The sequence below is a fragment of the Panthera tigris genome, chromosome C1 (genome assembly GCF_018350195.1).
Source record: "Panthera tigris isolate Pti1 chromosome C1, P.tigris_Pti1_mat1.1, whole genome shotgun sequence".
NCBI lineage: Eukaryota > Metazoa > Chordata > Mammalia > Carnivora > Felidae > Panthera > Panthera tigris.
The window spans coordinates 19,508,157-19,528,135 of record NC_056667.1 but is presented as its reverse complement, the minus strand read 5'-3'; the positions used below and the strand labels follow the sequence as shown (position 1 = coordinate 19,528,135).

Genomic DNA, 19,979 nt, shown 5'->3' with positions numbered 1-19,979 from the left:
TCAATAAAGGGGCACCTAGGTGGCTTAGTCGGTTAAGCGTCTGACTTTGGCTCAGGTCATGATGTCACTGCTCGTGAGTTCAAGCCCCATGTCAGGCTCTGTGCTAACAGCTCAGAGCCTAGAGCCTGTTTCAGATTCTGTCTCCGTCTCTCCGCACCTCCCTGATCTCTCTGTCTGTCTCTCTCTCTCAGATACAACATAAAAAAAATTAAAAAAAAGAAGATTCAATAAAAATAGTATCAGCACCAACTACATTATTACTGCCTCACATTCATTTATGTGCCAGCTCTGTGCTAACACATATTAACTGATGCATGATCTTAATTCATCTTATTTTTTAAATGTTTTATTTTTATTTTTGAGAGAGAGAGAGAGAGAGAGAGAGAGAGAAAGCAAGTGGGGGAGGGGCAGAGAGAAGAGGGAGACACAGAATCCAAAGCAGGCTCCAGGCTCTGAGTTGACAGCATAGAGCCCAAAGCAGGGCTCAAACTCACGAACTGTGAAATCATGACCTTAGCCAAAGTTGGATGCTTAACTGACTGAGCACCCAGGCACCCCATCTTAACTCATGAATTTAACTAGTGCTGGCAACTATGTCTTCTGCTCAATAACCACTCTAATTTTTTTTTTTTTTTAACATTCCTTTTTGAGAGACAGAGACAGAGCATGAGCGGGAGAGGGGCAGAGAGAGAGGAGGACATAGAATCGGGAGCAGGCTCCAGGCTCTGAGCTGTACACATAGAGCTTGACGCAGGGCTCAAACTCACAACCATGAGATCATGACCTGAGCCAAAGTCAGACTCTCAACCGACTGAGCCACCCAGGTGCCCCTCAGTGACTCCTCTAGAGATAGCAAAAGGCAGAAATCTGCCATTGCATTTTGTCTTTGGTATCTGGCTGCCTTTTTTGGTGTGAGTTTCCTACTGCATTGAATATGGTTCTAATATTGAAAGATATATGTTATTTTTTAAGAAGGCTCCGACACCCAGTGCAGAGCCCAACACAGGGCTTGAATTCATGACCCTGAGATCAAGAGTCAGATGCTTAACCAACTGAGCCAACCAGGCACCCCAACAATATTTTGGTATAATGTGAACCCTAACTGCAAACCAAGTGCTTTATTTAGTGCAATAGCAGTCCAGGATAGTTTTGACATCATTCAATTTCACCTTGTCCAAGTAAGGCCCTGCTTCAATGCACGAGCATTGGTATGGTGAATCCTGACAAAGAACCTGAGGTAAGGATTATTATTTCTTAAAAAAATTTTTTTTAATGTCTATTTACTTTGAGAGAGAGAGAGAGAGCAAGCGGGGGATGGTCAGAGAGAGGGAGACAGAGAATCCCAAGCAGGCTGGGCACTGTTAGCGCAGAGCCTGATGTGGGGCTTGAACTCACAAACTATGAGATCATGACCTAAGCCAAAATCAAGAGTTGGATGCTTAACCAGCTGAGCCACCTAGGCGCCCCAAGGGTTATTATTTCTATTTATCAGATGAAGAAACTGAGGCTCAGACAAGTGAAGAGGTTTGTGCAAGGTCACACAGCCAGGAAGTGGTGACGCTGCATTTGAAACAAGGTCCATCAGATTCGGGAGCCCGGTGTCTCCCCTAACACACTGTACCAACTTGCAAAAACACAGCTTCCTTCTCATGGTTGAGCCAAACCACTCTCTCTAGAGAGAAAGGCCCAAATCAGCTATCCTGAGCTGGATCCCTTGGAAATCTTCCTCTTTCCCCTGGGCGAAGGGCAGAAACAGGTCCTTGACCTGATGCTCTGTCATTGCATCTTTGGCACAGTAGCCAAAGGACTAATTCAGAAAACTAGAAGTTGACTCAGCACAGGTAGCAGGCTCGTCCATCCCACAATCTAGGTCTGAAGAGGCACTGACCCTTGTGTTCAATTCTGCCCCCACACAGCACCTGCTCCTTCCACACTCCACTTTATTCTAGCTCTGTGCAGAGCTGAGGGGTCACAGTAGGGCAGGAGAGCTGGCCAGAATGCATGAAAGAGTAGACCAAGGCTCTAGACCTGGCTCTGTTACTGACTTGCTGTGTCATCTTGAGGAAGACCCAAACCTCTTGGTACTTCCATGTCCCCTCAAAACGGTGAGGAACAGAGAAGTCCTTTAAACTCTAGTGATCTGTGGGTTTGCAACATAAATCCTGGCTGTAATGAAGAGATGTCTTGCCACAGGCATCTCAAGGTTTTATTTGCAGGGAGAGATGTTTCCATCGGATCTGATTTTGTTTTTCCCGCATCTGGTTAACCAGTTGTTCCTGCTGCCTTATGGAAAAGTCCATCCTTTCCCCAGTGATTTGTCACGCTGTCATTATGTATCCAGACCGACTTCCATGCTCTTTCATCCCATTGGTCTGCTTGTCTATCACTGTACCGGCACCATGTTACTTTCATGTAAATCTCAGGATCTGGTAGAGTGAGTCTCCCATCTTGCTCTTCAAAATTATCTTGGCCTTTGTTTGCCTTTGGTTCTTCCATATATGTTAGAATCTCCTTATCAAGTTCTACACAAACCCTGTTGGGATCTTGTTTGGAAGTGTGATACTTAGTAAGAGCTGATAATTTCATGATACTGAGGTTCCCTGACCACAGCATTTTTTTTGAGAAGCAGTGGAGTGTAGACTGGCCTCTGAAGTCAGACCTGGCATAGAATCCCAGCTCTGTGATAGGGGACAGATCACTTCACGTCCATGAGTCTCAGTATCCTCAACTCTACAACAGGGATGATAATGGTCACTGATGGTCATGGGGGTTAAATGAGATAACACCTGTAAAGCACTTAGCATGGTTCTTAGCATATAGTAGGTCCTCAATGAATAGAACCTGTTGTTGGTAATGACTGTCCCCTTCTCCTCTCGCCAAGATTGGTATCTACTTCCTGAGTGCTTTGCCAAGGATACTTCCCCTTGCAAAAGCTATGGACTTGTGGGAGTGGTGAGATGTGCAATGTCCTGCCCTTTCCCAATATCTACCTTCATACTGTCCTAGGAGCTCAGTGTCCAGGGCTGTACTCCTTCTTCAGGCTCGGTGAGGCATTGGAGGTGGCAGTTGTTCTTTGTTGGGGGAGGGCAGGGGATGGCAGCAGGGGTCCAAGATCTTGGGTCCCCAGTTCTGGGCCATCTTGGAGGGAACTAGTTTGCTGGAACCCCAAGCTCTTGGCCAGGCCCAGATGGGAAGGATAGACAGCAAGGGAGACACAGCTGGGATGATAGACAAGATGGAGTAGACAAAGACAACATCCTGGAAGAGGATAGAGGGGCAAAGCCAGAAGTCCCTTGAAGGTTATCCTGTCATGCTCCTGCCTCCAAACTCATCGGTGCCTCAAGCCTTTCAGACAATTTAGGATTGGGGCTAGTGATGGCTGTGCTCACATTGCAAGATTTTCCTGGGTACACTACCTTCTGTCTCTTCTTCTCTTGTCACCTTCTTCCCTTCTCTGGCCAGCCAGAAGAGGGGCTATGAGAGCCCCCCAGAAGAGGATAGATAGAAAGGGTATATGGGGGTACTCACCAGGAAGACTGAAGGCTCCATCCCCAGTAAATAGCAGTTAGCAGTAAAAGCCACTGGATGCCCATGGCTCTGCCCATGTTGATGGTCCTGGAAAGCACGGATAAGGAGTCTCAGCTTGAACAGGGGAACAGACAGCAGCTCCAAGACAGTGAGGCACTGCTGGCACTGGTGCCATCTCTCATCTGCCTGCTGAGTTACCACCCCACCCCCAGCTGTCCAGACTCCTTCCCAGCTGGCTCCAGGGGGGGCTTTACGGGGCTGGAACCAATGCAGACCAGAGGGGGATGGAGGGTGGATTTTCTCATTAGTTGCAATCAGTGGGCCTCTGGGGACTCCCATTCCAACTGGTGAATATCCCTAAGGCCCCTAACTGTTAGCCTTTGTTGAACAGCTGGACAGAACTCTCGGCCTTCCAGGCTTCTCCCCAACCCAACCCAAGGGAATCTGAGTCTCAGGGACGTGGATGATCTTACTGGTCTCCCAACTCTTGACCTAAAAGTTGGCCATTTGATTTTAGAGCTGGAGAGCAATCTCACCCTCGCCCCACTGCACAGGTGGGAAAAATAAGGCCCAGTGACTTACCCAAGGATGAGAATCCAGTCCTCCAAGGCAGTTCTTCCTATTGCCCATGACTTCCACAGCTCTCTCAGACTCTCTGCATTACCCAGCTCAGGAATTTGCTGTGGCTGTCAATGGTCTTTAGTGTGAAGGTCCCAAGACCTCACAGGTCCTAGGTTCCCCACTAGACCTCATTCACTGGACCCACAGACTCCTCCTGCTATCTTCCAGCAAGTTCCAGTGCCCCTCTCCTCCGAAAAGCCTACCAGGACCCATGCTTTGCCAGTCACTCTCCATTGCCCCAGGATAAAACTGCTTGTATTTGCACGACTTGATCAATGGTGACCTCAACAGACTAGGGCTCCCCAGAATAAGGACCAGTCTTCTCTACCTTCAGAGAGGGAGGGTAGGGCTGTCTCCATCAGACCAGGCTCCTAACCATGAGGACCAAATTCCCACCCACTGCCACCCCCCCAACCAAAAAAAAATTAGAACAGTAAGGGCAGAGATTATATCCCTACCATTAAGTCACAAATTTTCAGGGTGCAGATTCTCTCTCCCATTAGATTAGAAGCTCTAGAGGGCTGTCAGTAACTCTCCCACCATACAAACAGGCTTTTGGCAAGAATTGCCCCAAGGGGTTTGTAGAGCCACGATTCAGACATATTGATCCCAACGCAAAATTTTATTGTCAATACACAGATGCCTGGCCCCACTGGCCTCACCTTTCTCCTCTTGGTGCTTAAGCCCACTTAGGCCCCATCTAGCTCTGGCCTAATGCAGAGGACCAGGGATGCCCATCCTTAGGACAAACCCTGGCTGCCTTAGCCAGCACCCCCGCTAGGTGCTCATCCTTGCTGTGGGGCTCCCTCTCTCATCCAGCATCCTTGTCCATCTGAATTCCTCTGAACCTGGGGCTCACAGGTACAAGCCCTGGACATGCCACTCCCTTCTCAGCCCCAGGCATCTGCCAAGGTGTAAGGGAGAGGATGGGCTCAGACCAGGCTGTGCCAAGTCACACTAGAGGTGCAGGAAGATGCAGCAGCTGGGTGTGTGTGCGCAGGTCCCTTGGCTCCCGTCCTGCCTCTCAGCGGCTGGCCTTGTGTTTATTAAGGAGCAGGTTTGTGTTGGATTCCTGAACCTGCAAACCAAGGGGTTTTCTTGTCGATCCCTCACCTTCACATGGCAAACACTGCCTTGCTCCCCTCCCCTCCTGGCAGCTACCCTGCCAGGCCTCCCAGGGAAGTCCTTCATATGTCTGACTCTAGCTGCCTTAGTATCCACTCTGAGCTTGGGAGCCCAGGCTGTGGACATTCACAAGGCTCCAGGCCATTCTAGCCCAGTCAGGTGGTTTGGGAAGTAGAGAAAGGAAATTAAGTTATGTGGGTGTGTGCCTTTTTTCTCCCTAAAAGCTTCCTCCCTCAGGAGGAGGCTGTGTGTGTGTGTGTGTGTGTGTGTGTGTGTGTAAAAAAAAAAAAAATATATATATATATAAATAAATATATAAATATTATATATAAATAAATATATAAATATATAAATATATAAATATTATATATAAATATATATATATATATATATATTTTTTTTTTTTTAAGAGAGAGAGAAAGGGAGCACAAGCAGGGGTAGTGGGGCAGAGGGAGAGAGAGAATCTTAAGCAGGCTCTATGCTTATCCCAGAGCACAACACAGGGCTCAATCCCATAGCCCTGGGATCATGACCTGAGCCCAAATCAAGAGTCAGACCCTCAACTGACTGAGCCACCCAGGTGCCCCAAGAGGAGGCCATTCTTATGCACCCTGGAGAGAACCCAGGGGACCTCTGCCCCCAGTGGGCCTAGGTATCTGCCACTAAGCAGAAACTGAGCTGGCTCAAGCCACCCTAGGAAGGGGTAGGTTTGAAGGCATTAGAAACATAAGTGGCTCCATGGGAGGAGCCTGAAGGGAGCCGGCAGAGGCTCTCTGAGGAGGAAAGGGTGGAACCTAACCGATCAGCTGTGGCTGAGGGAGTGCAGTCCATGCACAGAAGTCTAGAAGGTAGACCTGTCTTGAAATCGACAGAAAGTTTGACTAATGGGGCAGAGGCTGAGCTGGGTGGGGTGGCTGGACGAGCACTTATTGGGTAGGAGAGGGAAGCTGCATGCACCTTATCCCTGTTGATGAGCGCAGTGATCAAGTCTTGCTGGCAAGTCATGTCGTGGATGTCCAGGGAGGACCCACTCGCCACCGACAGGCTCAGGGACACATGCTTGTGCATCAGCTCCTCCTCCTGCTCCTGGTTGAAGCGGATGGAGCGCACCTCCTCTACTATCCTGGGGGCAGAGGGGTGAGTACTTTCCGAGGGCTGAGGGAGTTTGGAGGGGAAGGAGAAAAAGGGGGGCAGACCCCACATCTCTTCCCTGGCATCCACCCCGCTTTGCCCTCCCCCCTCACTCCTATGGAGATCCAGCCAAAGTTGTGCGCTCACTTGGGATGGAAGAACAGGGAGGTCTGGGGATTCTAGCTCCTGCACCCACAGACCCCGGTCAAGTAGGGTCCCAGGGCCCGTGTTATAGAATGGTGATGGCCCCGAGGTCTGCGCTCAGCCCAGAGACTTCTGGGACTCGGGGTACCCCCGATACCCGGCCTACATGTTAAGCTCATCTCGGATCTCCTTGTACTGCATCAAGTTCTCCTGTATTGCCTCGAGCACCAGGTAAAAGTTGTCACAGGTGTTTTCCGAGAGGTTAGACAGGTTGCCCCCCGTAAGTGGCTCCTGGGGGAGGCCAGACATCTCCAAACGGGCGACCGCACAGTGCACCAGTGGCAGGTAGTTACTTCCATCCTCCTCCTCCTTGCCTGTCTGGGAAGAGGGAAACGGGGAAGGGACAGAGCTCAGCCGACACCCCTCCCCCAGTCCCTTCCTGCTTGGCTTCGGGGAGGATGAGTCTCCCAGGATACCAGGGTTCTAATGCCCCTCATTGAGCTCCAACAGATCTTAGCCTCCCTACGCTGTTGGTGGGAGGCTTCAGATGCATAAGCCCTTTCCCTACCTCTTTGAAAATTCTTAGCCCCTTTTCAAAATTTAGCACCCAGTTTCCCTCCTGATAAATCCTACCCGGCCAACTTCTAAAGCCCTGTCTACTCTGAAGTCATAGCCCACAGCCGTCAACATTGTGGAAGTACTCCACCCTCCACCCCCACCGACCTTTTGGAGGTTCTACCCCTGAATGAGTAGCACTGCAGCTAACATTTAATGAGTTGTATGTGTGTGCCAACTACTGTTCATTTATCTCCATAATTCTCATGATAGTCCTATGAGAAAAGAACTATTATTATTCCCATTTTGCAGAAGAAATTGAGGCTTAAATTGGTTATCTGCCCAAAGGTCACCCAGCCACTCAGTTTTGAGTTGCCATAGACATAAGGCATCTAGGGGGCGCCTGAGTGGCTCAGTCAGTTAAGTGTCAGCTCTGGTCATGATCTCAGGGTTCATGGGTTCAGGTCCCACATTGAGCTCTGTGCTGGCAGTGTGGAGCCTGCTTGGGATCCTCTCTCTCTAGCTCGCTCTCTCTCTCTCTCTCTCTGCCCCTCCCCCGTTGTGCACGCGCACGCTCTCTCTCTCAAAATGAAAAAACTTTAAAAACCTAGGAAATCCATACCCCTCAGATGTCACTCAAGGTAGGGCATGCTGCCCCCAGGTCTCAGGCTTGACTTTCCCCAGGCCCTCGAGTGTGGAAGCATGTGCGTGTGCGCTCACATACACACATACACACACATGTGTGCACATATACACAGTCAAGTCAGTACATTCTGCGCCCTCCTCCCTTCTGCCCTCCCATCCCACTCACCTCACGGAAGGTTGTCTGATGCAGTTGTCCGTGCTCGCCTGCCTTCATCATTTGCTCCAGATTGGTGGTCACCACAACGACCAACAGGTTGATGCCAATGAAGGCACCGATGGTGATGAAGACGGCGAAGTAGACAGCACCCCCAATCTCCATTGTGTACTCTCTTGTCTCCATCCTGGAGATGGCAGACAGGGGCCCTTTGAGCCTCGATTTCCCCATCTAGGAAACGGGGGCACTACCTCAAGGCCCACTGGGTCTTCTGCTACCTCACTGCTGTTGTGCTGATCGAATGCCTGTTCCTGACTGTCATAGCAGCTGCTCTTTGTTGAGCACACAGGGCCTCAAGCCAGCCCTCTAAGGTGGGGATGTGTCCATCGGCATTATCAAGTTTAATCTATTGGCTACACTCTTTATTCACGATTTTCTTATTTTAAAAAATAACTCAAGCTCATAATAGGAGAATTAGAAGGAAGATATATAGGAAAAAAAGCCATCTACTATTAATACCTTGTTATGAATCTCCTATAAGATATTTTCCTAAAGAATAGGTCTTTCTTTCTCTCTTTCCATACACACACACACACACACACACACACACACACGCACACACGCACGCGCGCACATATAGAGATACTCTGTGCCAGGCTCTATGCTAAGAGATTTAAATAGATTTTCTCTGTTGATCCTTACGGCAATTCAGACACAGTTAATTACAATAATCCCCAATCAGCAGGTGAGGAAGCTGAGGCTCAGAAGAGAGATGAAGGAATCTGTCCAAGGTTGCACGGCTAGTGTGATGGAGCAAAGACTCAAAAGCCCAGCCTCCAGTATACCTTTATTTACACTCTATGATTTTCCCACTACCTACATCATAGTGGGTGGTGCCCACAGAAACCCTTTCCCAGCTGTGCTTCTAGTCTCACAAGAGATAAAAAGAAATCAGTCAGGAGGACCCACTTCCTAGAGTGCACTGGAAACAAATAGGGTAATGGAAAAGAACAGAACCTGGTGGCCATCTATGGCCCCAAATGGCCTTGGGCAGCAGGTGTAAGAAAGAATGAAATGAGGCTCTGAGTTCCCAGGAATCCAGGCAGCTTGGTGGGCTCAGGTGTGGGCTGGGAGGCTGTCCTGAAACCACAGAGCTGCTCTCTTGCTCAAGACCTACCCAGTTGTTTAGCATGACAGGAGAAATGATGAACAGGCCTGCAGTAGGACTTTGAACAGGTGGAATTTCAAGGGGAACAAGGCTTCAAGCAGGCCACAAACCCAGAGGCCCCAGTCTCAGGGGTCTCCCTTCCCCCAGTTTGAAGTTCCAGGCACCCCCCTCCTGCTGGGCACACCCTCATCCCAAGCTCTGGACCACCCACTCCCACTGCCTCGCCCCACTGGGTTGGGGGCCCGGAAGCCCCACAGACACTCACTGAAAGTCCCTGTAGATGTCCACCCAGCCATCTTGGGTGATGCAGATGAAAAGGGTGTACAGGGCAACCTGCATGTTCTGGAAATGCATGGGCACAAACGCACCAAAGAGAGTGACCCCGAACACGGAGAACACCTGCCAGAGAAACCAGAGAAGATGCCTGGACTTCACCCAGGGACCTTGGGAACAGGACATGCACATGCCATGCAAATGAACACCACCAAGGGAATGACAGGGATTCAGGCCCATAGGCCTCTCCTCTTCTTCCAGACACCCCTGTATCCCCAGTGACCCAGGGGCCCTGCTCAGGGAAGGGGAGGATTGAGGGCAAGGGAGGGCACTGACCAGCATGAAGAAGAGGATGAGGGTCATGATATTGGCCATGTCAGGCACCGACTGCAGGATGACACGGATGATCCGGGCCAGAGGCTCCACCGCCATGCACACGTGCACCAGACGAAGCGCCCTGTGGCACAGCCTCTCAGGGGTGCCCCCTGGCCCCTCCCAGGCCCCTCCTCCCCCCGCCCCCTGACCTGCCCAGACAGGCAGAACTGATCCCCACCTCATCTCCTTCCCGGGGTCCAGACAGTTCCCCTTCTTCTCCCGAGTTCCCAGCTCACCTGAGGGTATAGGTGATGGAAATGGAACTGAGTTCATTAATGAAGAACCCCAGGAGCAAGATAAAGATGATCAGGAAGTTGAGGATGTTCCAGCCGTCCTGGGGGGGTCGGGGGGGCCAGCCCCAGTGGGGTCTATCAGGCCCAGCCTGTGGGGACATCCTGGGCCTGCCCTCCCACTGCCCCAAGGTTGGGAGGCTCAGTGTTCCTCTCAGAGCAGGGCCAGTCATCTGCCACCCACTGCTGTTACTTATCTGCATTCCCCAAACGTGCCACAAAACACACAGGCACTCCCTGTCTCGTACGTGTGTCCACGGCCAAGTGCAGTCTCAGAGACACACGGTGGAGACTCTCACGTATACACAGCTAGTTCCTAAGCTGAGCAGCCACCTGGGCTAGCGCACTGCTGAAAATGGCCTTGCCCTACGGTTAGGTGACAGGAGAGCGTTCGGATGCTCCAGGCTTTGTGTGGCTCACACTATAATTAATAATACAATAAAAGTAAATACTAATAAAAACATTCAAGAACACTACTTCAGTAGCCAGTTCAGAAGTACACTAGCCCTCACTGTATGAGAGAGAGAGAGAGAGAGAGAGAGAGAGAGAGAGAGAGAGAGAGAGACAGGAAATTTTTACAAGCCCTCTGTCCAGTAAGGCACAAAGTTACATAGGGGTGGGGACTGAGGAAGGAGCCTCATGTATGAAAAGTTCAAGCACAGCCACTAAAGGGGGAATTTATCTAACAAACAGTGGATACATTTATGTTTCAGCCAGTGATCCCACTACTCAAATCTGACGCACGGAAACTCTGGTTCAAGTACAAAATGACACCTGTGTAAGGTTGAAAACAACTAAAGTGTCCAGCAATGAGACACCGATTGAATAAACCGCGGAGCATTTATTCAATGGAGCGCTGTGTAGCAAAAAAGACAAATGGGAAATATCTCCATGTACTGATACAGAAAGGTTGCCAGGATCCATTAAGTGACAAAAGCAAAGTGCGAGGGAAGGGAGGAGGGAGGCAAAGGCAAAGGAAGGGAGGGAGAGGAGGGATGGAGGACAAAGGCAAAGGAAAACTAAAGTATACACATATTAGCTTATGATCGCAAAATACACACTGATAGGCTATAAATCTAAAAAGATTACCTGGGGTGGAGGGGAAGAGATGAAGGGAGGGAGTGGAAGGAAGAATTCTCTGTGTACCTTTCAATATAGTTTTCGACCAATCTATATCTGCATTAAATATTCAAAAAGAAAACTTTTTCTTTTTTTTTTTTAACGTTTTATTTATTTTTGAGACAGGGAGAGACAGAGCATGAACAGGGGAGGGTCAGAGAGAGGGAGACACAGAATCTGAAACAGGTTCCAGGCTCTGAGCTGTCAGCACAGAGCCCGACGCGGGGCTGGAACGCACGGACCGCAAGATCATGACCTGAGCCGAAGTCGGCTGCCCAACCGACTGAGCCACCCAGGCGCCCCAAGAAAACTTTTTCTAATGGGAAAAAAAAGTTCTTAAACGTATCAGGTAGAACAGTGAACACAAGTCCTCCTGGAATCCCACATTCGGCGTGCCTGTGCCTACACGTACATCAGGAGACGCAGGTCAGCCTGGCCACAGATCCGGCGCTCTAACCAGCCAGTATTAAGCTCCTACTATACGCCAGACCCTGCACCGGATCCTGAGGATACACGGAGATTTCTGCCCTGCAGGGCACACAATTTCCAGGAAGACAGATTGACAGTAAATTGAAACTCCATGTGAGAGAGATTGTCAGGGAGACACAGTAACACCTAACCTGGCCTGGGAGAGGCGGGAGGACTTCCTGGGAGAGAAGATCTCTGAACGAGTCTGAAGCTGTAATCAGGAGTAGAGCAAATGAATAAAGTGGCAGGGAGCTTTCATAGACGAGAGGTCAGCTTGGACAAAGGCATGGAGGCGAGAAGCAGCGGTGTGTGCGGATGCGTGAGGGTGCCTGTGCGTGCGTGTGCGGGTGCGTGCGGGTATGCGCTGGGGAGTGCAGCTGCAAGCAGTCTGGTAGCCGGAACTTCAAGGGCAAGGCAGGGAAAGATGAGGCTGCAGAAGTAAGCAAGGGCCACATCGTGGAAGGCCTTAAGCACTATAAAGCCTTCCGACCTGATCTATAAACAACAGGGAGCCAGGGCAGGATTTTAAGGATACTTTGGCCTGTGCCTTGGGGAGATTACTTTGATGGGGGGGGGGGGGGTTGGGGGGAGAGGGGTATCCTGGAGGCTAAAGCAACATCCTAGTGGGAGAAGACCAGGCAAGAGCTAGAGAGGGGTAGCAAAGAGGCAGAAGTGGCAAGACATTTGAGAAATCGTTAGGCGGTGAAACTGATTAATAGGCTGTGGGGGTAAGGAGGAAAAAGGAATCCACAAGAGTAGAAGAAAAGGAAGAGCTGGGGACAAAACTTTGGGGATTCCTACATGGTGGGGTCATGTTTTGAGATATTAATTTACAGGCTTTCCACTTTCCTGCATTTCCTCTTTCCTTCCCCCAGCCTCCCCCCTCCACAACAGCCAGGGGGGTGAGGGAGAAGGAGGCAGAAACAATCTCTAACAAACCCTGGTTTTCACCCTGGTCCCTGATGAAGGTTAGGGTTTAGGACATGAGTTCTCAGCCAGGGATGATTTTGCCCTCCAAGGGACATTTGGCAATGTCTGGGGACATTCTTGGTTGTCACAACTAGGAAGGTGCTAAGTGGCATCTAGTGGGGAGAGGCCAGGAATGCTTCAGAACACCCTCCAGTGCACAGGACAGCCCCCACAACAAAGGATCATCCAGGCCAAAAGGTCTATAGTGCTGAGGTTGAGAACCCTGGGTTTAAGGGACAAGCAGAGTGACTGGGAGGAGCACAAGATTCTCAGGCTTGCTTCAGTTCCCTTGTCCTAATGAAAGCCTGGGGGTTAACCTTGAAAGTGCAGGCCCCCTGGGGTGCCTGGTTGCTCAGCCCATAGAGGGTGTGACTTGCGATCTCAGGGTCCTTTGTTGAGTTCAAGCCCCACACTGGGCGTGGAGCTTACTTAAATAAAAATTAAAAAAATTAAAGAAGCATTGCTAAGAAAGTGCAGACCCCCTACTGCTGCTGAAAAAAAAAATCTCAAGAAGATACAAAGGAAGAAATGTTTTCTCTTATGGAACAGATGTCTGCCTGCCTCCAGGGCTAATTCTGATAAAGTGGACCATTGAAATGTTCACACAAAGCACCGCACCTACTCCCCTCCCCTCGAGTGAGGAAACACTAAGGGTGTGCACCATCCCTTCGATTTTCTGTTAATGAACATCCTTGCAAATGTTATTTGCACAAAGCAGTCTTTAAGACGCCCAGACTTCAGCAATGTTGTTCTGGGTTCAACTACACCGTGTTCTGTGAACCTCTGACCCCTGGAAAGCTTAGAATTCTAACTGGTTGTCCTGGTAATGGTATTAAAAAAATTTTTTTTAATGTTTATTTATTTTGAGAGAGAGAGAGAAAGAGAGAGAGACAGACTGTGAGCGGGGGAGGTGCAGAGAGAGAGGGAGACACAGAATCCAAAGCAGGCTCCAGGCTCTGAGCTGGCAGCACAGAGCTTGACTCGGGGCTCAAACCCACAAACCGTGAGATCATGACCTGAGCCGTGAGATCATGACCTGAGCCAAAGTCGGCCGCTCAAATGACAGTCACCCAGGCGCCTCCTGGTAACTGTATTTAAATGATACTTCCTTTTTTTGAAAGGTATAAAGACTTGATAGTCTTGTTGTTGTTGTTTTCTTAATATTTTATTTTAGGGGTGCCTGGGTGGCTCAGTTGGTTAAGCAGCTGACTCTGGCTCAGGTCATGATCTCGTGGTTCATGACTCGAGCCCCATGTTGGGCTCTGTGCTGATCGTAGGAGCCTGCTTTGGATTTTGTGTCGCCCTCTCTCTCTGCCCCTCCCCTACTCATGCTCTGTCTCTGTCTCTCTCAGAAATAAACATTAAAAAAACTGTTTTATATGCTTGAAAAAAAAAGATTTTATTTTAAGTAGTCTCTATACCCAACATGGGCTTGAACTCACAACCCTGAGATCAAGGGTTGCATGCTCCACTGAGTGAGCCAGCCAGGCGCCCCTAATAGGTTTTCTTAAAGCCTCTTCTCAAACATGGCCAAAGGCAAAATAAATCCCTGGACTTCAGAAATGACTTGACCATAGGGGTTTGCACAAGTGCTCACAAAGGAGGGGCAAAGAGAGAGGGGTAGAGAGAGAATCCCAAGCAGGCTCCATGTGGTCAGCTTAAAGCCCAATGAGGGGTTCGACCTGGGGCTCAAACTCACGAACCATGAGATCATGACCTGAGCCAAAATCAAGAGTCAGACACTTAACTGACTGAGCCACCCAGGTGCCCCAGTACAAATTACTTTCTGCTGCATCACAGACATCTCAGAAGTGGTTGGTCTCTCTCTCCACACAACGCGCACGCGCACACACACACACACACACACACACACACACAGACCCTCGGCTCGTAGGACCAGAAGAAGCCCAGGGGTGGGGTGCAGTCCCTAAGGAGTTGGGGTGATGGCAGAAAGGACCCAGGATCTCACCTTCCAGAAAATCCAGAAGCCATTTAACCAGCCGAGGAGGACCTCACAGATAAGGATGGTCAGCACAATGTCATCTATGGTAGAGAACAACTCATAGTGTTTCTATATGAAGGACAGAGAAAAAGAGAGGGGCAGAGAGGTCAGTGGCACAGAGCCTGGGCAAGGCTGGGCAGGGCGGCATCTGTCGGGGGAAGGGCAGGCCCGTACTCCTGCTGCTCTTCATCAGCAACTTTGCAGCTGCCTTTAGTACACATTGTCCATGTACATGCCAGGCACCGTGCTAAGGCCCCACATGTGTCATTCATGTCAGCATCACCATCGTCCTCCAAAGTGGGCTTTATTCCCGTCTCACAGATGAGGAATCAGAGAGGTGCCTGAGGCCACAGAGTTAGCAATAAAGACTGTTGTCTGACTATAGGGGCGCCGGGGTGGCTCAGTCGGTTGGGTGTCCGACTTCAACTCAGGTCATGATCTCGTGGTCCGTGAGTTCGAGCCCCGCGTCAGGCTCTGTGCGGACAGCTCAGAGCCTGGAGCCTGCTTCCGATTCTGTGTCTCCCTCTCTCTGGCTCTCCCCCACTCACACTCTGTCTCACTCTCTCTCTCAAACATAAGTAAACATTAAAAAAAAATTAAGAAAAAAAAAGACTGTTGTCTGACTATAAACCTTTGCTCCTAACCTCTGGAGCAGGAGTACTTGAGAAAGGGAGGTGGCTGAGAGGCAGAACAGGCTCCAGGATTGGAAGGAAAGGCCCTGGCCGCTGAGACAGAGGGCACCAAGCCTCATCCTTCCTTCTCTGGTTGTCCCAGCGACTCCTGCTGCTTTGTCTCCCAAATCTCCCAGACAAGGCCTGACCGACTTCCTGCATATGACCCCCGCCCCCCACCGCCGGCCTACTCACGGGTCCAGTTCCCTGGGTGGATGGACTCATGGATGGATGACCATGACCTTGAATTCTGTTTAAAATCCAACTCACTGGGGCGCCTGGGTGGCTCAGTCGGTTAAGCATCCAACTCTTGATTTCGGCTCGGGTCATGACCTCCCAGTTCGTGGGACTGAACCCCACATTGGGCTTGGCACTGACAGCATGGAGCCTGCTTGGGAATCTCTCTCTCCCACTCTCCCTGCCCCACTCCAGCTCTCTCTCAGTCTCTCTCAACATAAATAAATAAACATTAAAAAAAAAAAAATCCAACTCACTTTCCCCCAATCTCCCATGAAGCTGTAACCCTACTATAGTTTGTGACCCTGTTAACAGCTCCCAGCCTCCAACTCCACCCTGGCAGTTACCAAAGTCCCTTGGACTCCTCTCTTTCTCCACTTCCATGGCCAACAGACTCAGTGCCTCAAGGTTCACTACCACACGCAGAGGCCTCCTGGTACCCACAACCTTGCCATCACCCATATCCACCGGCCAATGAGAGGCTGGGCAGAGTTTCTTAAACCCGGATGGGAGATTAAGGTTTTGGGCTCCCTGCCTGTTCCAAATTCCCTAAGGGTGTCATGGGCCAGGGATGTCGGTCTATAACAAGGAAGAGCTTTCTGTCCCCTCAGCTCCACCCCGCTGACTCCCGGAGGCAATAAACTCTCTGCACTATTTGCTGCAAGAGCTTCCTAAATACTCCATCCGCCTTCTCCAAGTCATGAGCATCCATGGCTAAATCAGAGTTGCTTCCTCCACCCACAAGCCTGCTATGGCTCCTAATGCCATAGGGACAAGGTTCAAAACCAGTCTGGTATTCACAGGCCATGACTTTCATGGACACACATCCTACACCAGCGGTTTTAGCTAGCATTTTTTGACTGGGACCTATAGTAAGAGGTGAATTTTGTATTTCACATCCTCCCTCTTTCCCCCTCCCTCACTCTCTCTCGCGTGCACACACGTACAATTTCTATTTCATTCTTTTTCATTCTACTTCATTCTGTATCAGAATGCTGGTATCTGCAGTCTGAACTGATTTCACGATCCGTTGAGGGGTTGAAGCTGCCTTGTAGTTCTACTCGTGCTGCAATCTTGGCTGTTGGGTGTCTGCCTCCACCGCATGGGAGGCAGCTCCTGTCAAGGCCACAGGAACTAAATCCAAGGGATGCTCCATGATCCTTCTCTGGCCTCCTCTCTTGCCATTTCTGGCCCCAGACCAGACAGCACACTCTCCTGGGTCCTCCCCGCTCTACTGGTCACTCCTCCTCAGTCTCCTTTCACGCACCTCCTCCATTCTCTGTCGTTCAGTTGGAGACTCTCCTCAGAGCTCTGTCCTGGCGTTCTTCCCTTCTCACTGGATATGCTCTTCCCAGGTGACCTCGTGTACTCCTTTAGCTTCTGGCAACCATCCACCCAGACGCTGGCAGCCCTCACGTTGGAGTCTCCACCCCCCGAGCTCTCAGCAGGATCACAGAGTTGAGCTCTAACCTCTCACTAGACATCTCTATGTGGATATTGCATGGGCGCCTCAAATGCTACTCAATTCAAAGTGACCTCGGCATTCTCCCCAAACCTACTCATTGTCCTATGTCCCCACGTCCCAACAAACAGCACCGTCCCCACACACTCACTCAAGCCAGAAGTGTAACTTCTTGCTCTCTCCTTCCCTACACGTGTGAGATGATGATGTATGTTAAAAAAGGTGGCACACATAGGAAGTGCTTATGAAGTGTTTGCTATAAAGAAAAGCAGTCGGGAGGCCCATGGATTCAACTCCTAGAGAATTTCAAATGCACGTGACCTCTTTTACCAACGGCCGTGGCCCTGGTCCAAGACCCACCATCTTTCACTAAACACCACAACACGGTCTTGCCAGACCATCTTGTCCCATTCTTGGCACCCTCCCTCCCGTGGTCCACACTGTAGCAGCCAGTGTAAGTTTTCTGAAACACACGTCTGGTTATGTCACTTTCGCGCTTTAAACCCTTCCCTGACTTTCCAACGACATAGGATAGAGGCCATCCTCCTTAAGATAACTTAAAAACCCCGCACCATCTAGCTGTTGACCATCTCTCTGAAATCATCAGCCACCACGTTGGACATTTTTAAAACACTGACTTCAAATAGCATAATTCACGTATGTAGTATACGCCTTGTAAAGAAATTAAAACATGGATAAGACCAAAGTCATACTGGACTTCCAGACCGACACACAGAACTCGCTCACAAGCTGTTTTGCCCACCCTAAACACTCTTTCCCACCGCTCTTTGCCTGGCCAACTCCTACTCACTCTTCGTTCTCAGCGGAAGCATCCTTTTCTCCAGGAAGGCTTCCCTGACCCTACCGGGATGCTTACTCTGAGCTCCCATGTACTCTGACACTCAGGCATTTGTAATGACGTGCACGAGTCTGAGACAGGATTGGGTCTGCTATGATCATGCCCGGAACCCCAGCACAGAGTGATCCTCACTTTGTGACTATTTGTTAAAATGGGATACCCTTGGTGTGCCTGGGTGGCTCAGTCGGTTAAGCCTCCAACTTGGGCTCAGGTCATGATCTCACGGTTCATGGATTCAAGTCCCACATTGGGCTGTCAGTGCAGAGCCTGCTTGGGATTCTCTCTCTCTCTCCCTTGCCCTCTATGCCTCTCCCTCACTTGTGTTTTCTCTCTCTCTCAAAAATAAATAAACTTAAAAATGTGTGTGTGTATGTACATATATGTGTGTGTGTACACACACACACACACACACACATAATGGGATACCCTTCCCAACCAGGCACCCATTTGTCTGCCTCTGCTCACACCATTTTTCTCCTGCCCTTCCTCTTTACAAATCCAATGCCTTCCTCAAATCTGGGCCCCCTCCACCACGAGGTCTTCCTTGATCTCTAGTTCCCTGGAACGTCAGAGCTGACAGGCCCTTGAAGAACATTCAATCCAATCACCATGAACACATGAGGAGTCTGGGGCCCCGAGAGAAAAGTGCCTCACCCAGCCCTTGCCCCATTAGATCAGTGGGGGCAGAGGTCAGGCTGGAGTCCCACCTGGCCAAGGAAGGAGTTGGTGCGCAGAGCAATGGTGATGGCGTTGACCACCAGCAGCAAGGCCAGCAGCAGCTGGAAGGCTGGGTGACGAAGCAGCTGCTTGATGTACATGCGAGTGATGAACTCCTGCATGTCCCAGGTATCCTGGGAGAGGGCGGGGGACCTTCCTTCAGGCAGGTGTCACGGTGGGAGGCCTCTGCCTTGACGTTTGGTCTCAGTGAATGGGGTCCTGGGTGGGGGGGCCACTCTAAGGGGAGAAGTTGCCTGAGAGGGGTCATGAAATGGGGGCATCAGTGTAGGGGTCACTACCTATACGGCCACTAAAAGCGGGTGACTGCTGGGGGATCTTTGTGGGGATCATTGGAAGGGAGACTTCTGGGGTCTCTGCTGGTGACTGTCATCATATAAGGGTTCCCGTAGGGAGCACTGCCTGGCGGTTACTAACATGCCATGAGGGGGCCAACACAGGGATCACTGTTGGGGAGGGTCCTCAGGGGGGTTGTTTAGAAAATAGAAGGGGGCAGACTTATTCTGATGGCCTGTTGCCCCCTGGGCACAGCTGCAGAAGGGTGACTGTGGGGTGGGGGTCGCTGCCGGCTGCAGCCCAGGCCTCCTCCTTACCCTCGCGCTAGTGATGTCTCTGCGGTTGATCAGTACTTGCTCCTCTGTCCGGGTGTAGGGCTCGTGAGTGGCCCTCTGTGAGGGTGAGGAGAAGGCCCATCAGTGCGGCCACTGCCCCTGGGGACCCAGTGCGGTGTCCTGTGCCCCACCCTACGCTGGTATGCCCAGCTTGGGTGGGCCGAGGCAGGGGCCACCTACCATGACGTTCAAAGGTTTGATATTGATGTCGGTCCACTGCTGCCACCAAGTCCTTCGGTTTTCCATCATAGCTGCTCGTCTCCTCCCACTTACCAAAGAAACTTCATTCCAAGTGGCCTTGCTCCCCCTCGTGGTGAGATCATAGAGGACTCTGTGACCTCCAGCTGTCTGCATTCCACCAAGGAATTCTGACTGTAAGAGAAGGTCCTCCCGCTGACTCCCCTTGGTCCCCAGGGAGGAAGCCATGGACACTAAGGGGCTGGGCTGCGGTCAGCGGTCAGAGGCTGATGGGAACAGGTCAGGTCTCTTGTGCGGCCTGGATGGAGAGACACAGGGGCATGTCCCTGCTCTGGGTCCAGGAGCTGGAGGTGAGACTTGGAGGAGAGAAGAGCAGTGCTTGGCCCAGAGGCCCTCCTCCCAGCAAACCTCAACCTGTGCTCCTCCCTGTGGGCTAAACCATCCACCGCCCCAGTCTCCAGGCCCGCCCATCCTGCCCTTCCATGCAAGATGGGTTTCTCTATCTAGAGTAAAAGGCTGGTTTCTGTTTCTCTTTGAGCCCCCGGGGATGGGGCAGGAGAGCACCCTCTGGTCTCCAAAGGGCTGGGGGAGAGATGGGCATGAGTGGAAGCCCTCACTAGCACGGATCAGCAGCCCATC

General features: G+C 50.8%; 1 protein-coding gene across 2 annotated transcripts; it reads right to left on the bottom strand.

The window, feature by feature from the left end:
- Window positions 1–4,626: 4,626 nt before the first annotated feature.
- Window positions 4,627–19,674, bottom strand: CATSPER4 (cation channel sperm associated 4). 2 transcript variants are annotated; one of them, XM_007078155.3, is made up of 11 exons: window positions 19,323–19,674; window positions 19,125–19,199; window positions 18,504–18,647; window positions 14,535–14,636; window positions 9,956–10,053; window positions 9,681–9,801; window positions 9,337–9,470; window positions 7,916–8,090; window positions 6,716–6,927; window positions 6,232–6,397; window positions 4,627–5,227 (listed from the first exon to the last, which is right to left on the bottom strand). In XM_007078155.3, the coding sequence occupies exons 1-11, from the start codon at window positions 19,566–19,568 to the stop codon at window positions 5,174–5,176; spliced, it is 1,527 nt and encodes a 508-aa protein (XP_007078217.2). In that variant the 5' UTR covers window positions 19,569–19,674; the 3' UTR covers window positions 4,627–5,173. The 2 variants fall into 2 exon arrangements, with proteins under 2 accessions (XP_007078217.2, XP_042852848.1); XM_042996914.1 differs by lacking the exon at window positions 4,627–5,227 and having other exon boundaries at window positions 6,307–6,397; window positions 6,716–6,923.
- Between the last annotated feature and the right edge of the window lie 305 nt (window positions 19,675–19,979).

Excerpts from the sequence above, each read along its gene's own strand:
- CATSPER4 (XM_007078155.3), bottom strand. The coding sequence starts at position 19,568 with ATGGCTTCCTCCCTGGGGACCAAGGGGAGTCAGCGGGAGGACCTTCTC. Across the intron at positions 10,054-14,534 it reads GCTTCTGGATTTTCTGGAAG|GACGGCTGGAACATCCTCAA; the intron begins GTGAGATCCTGG and ends CGACCCCCCCAG. Across the intron at positions 9,471-9,680 it reads TCATCCTCTTCTTCATGCTG|GTGTTCTCCGTGTTCGGGGT; the intron begins GTCAGTGCCCTC and ends TTTCTCTGGCAG.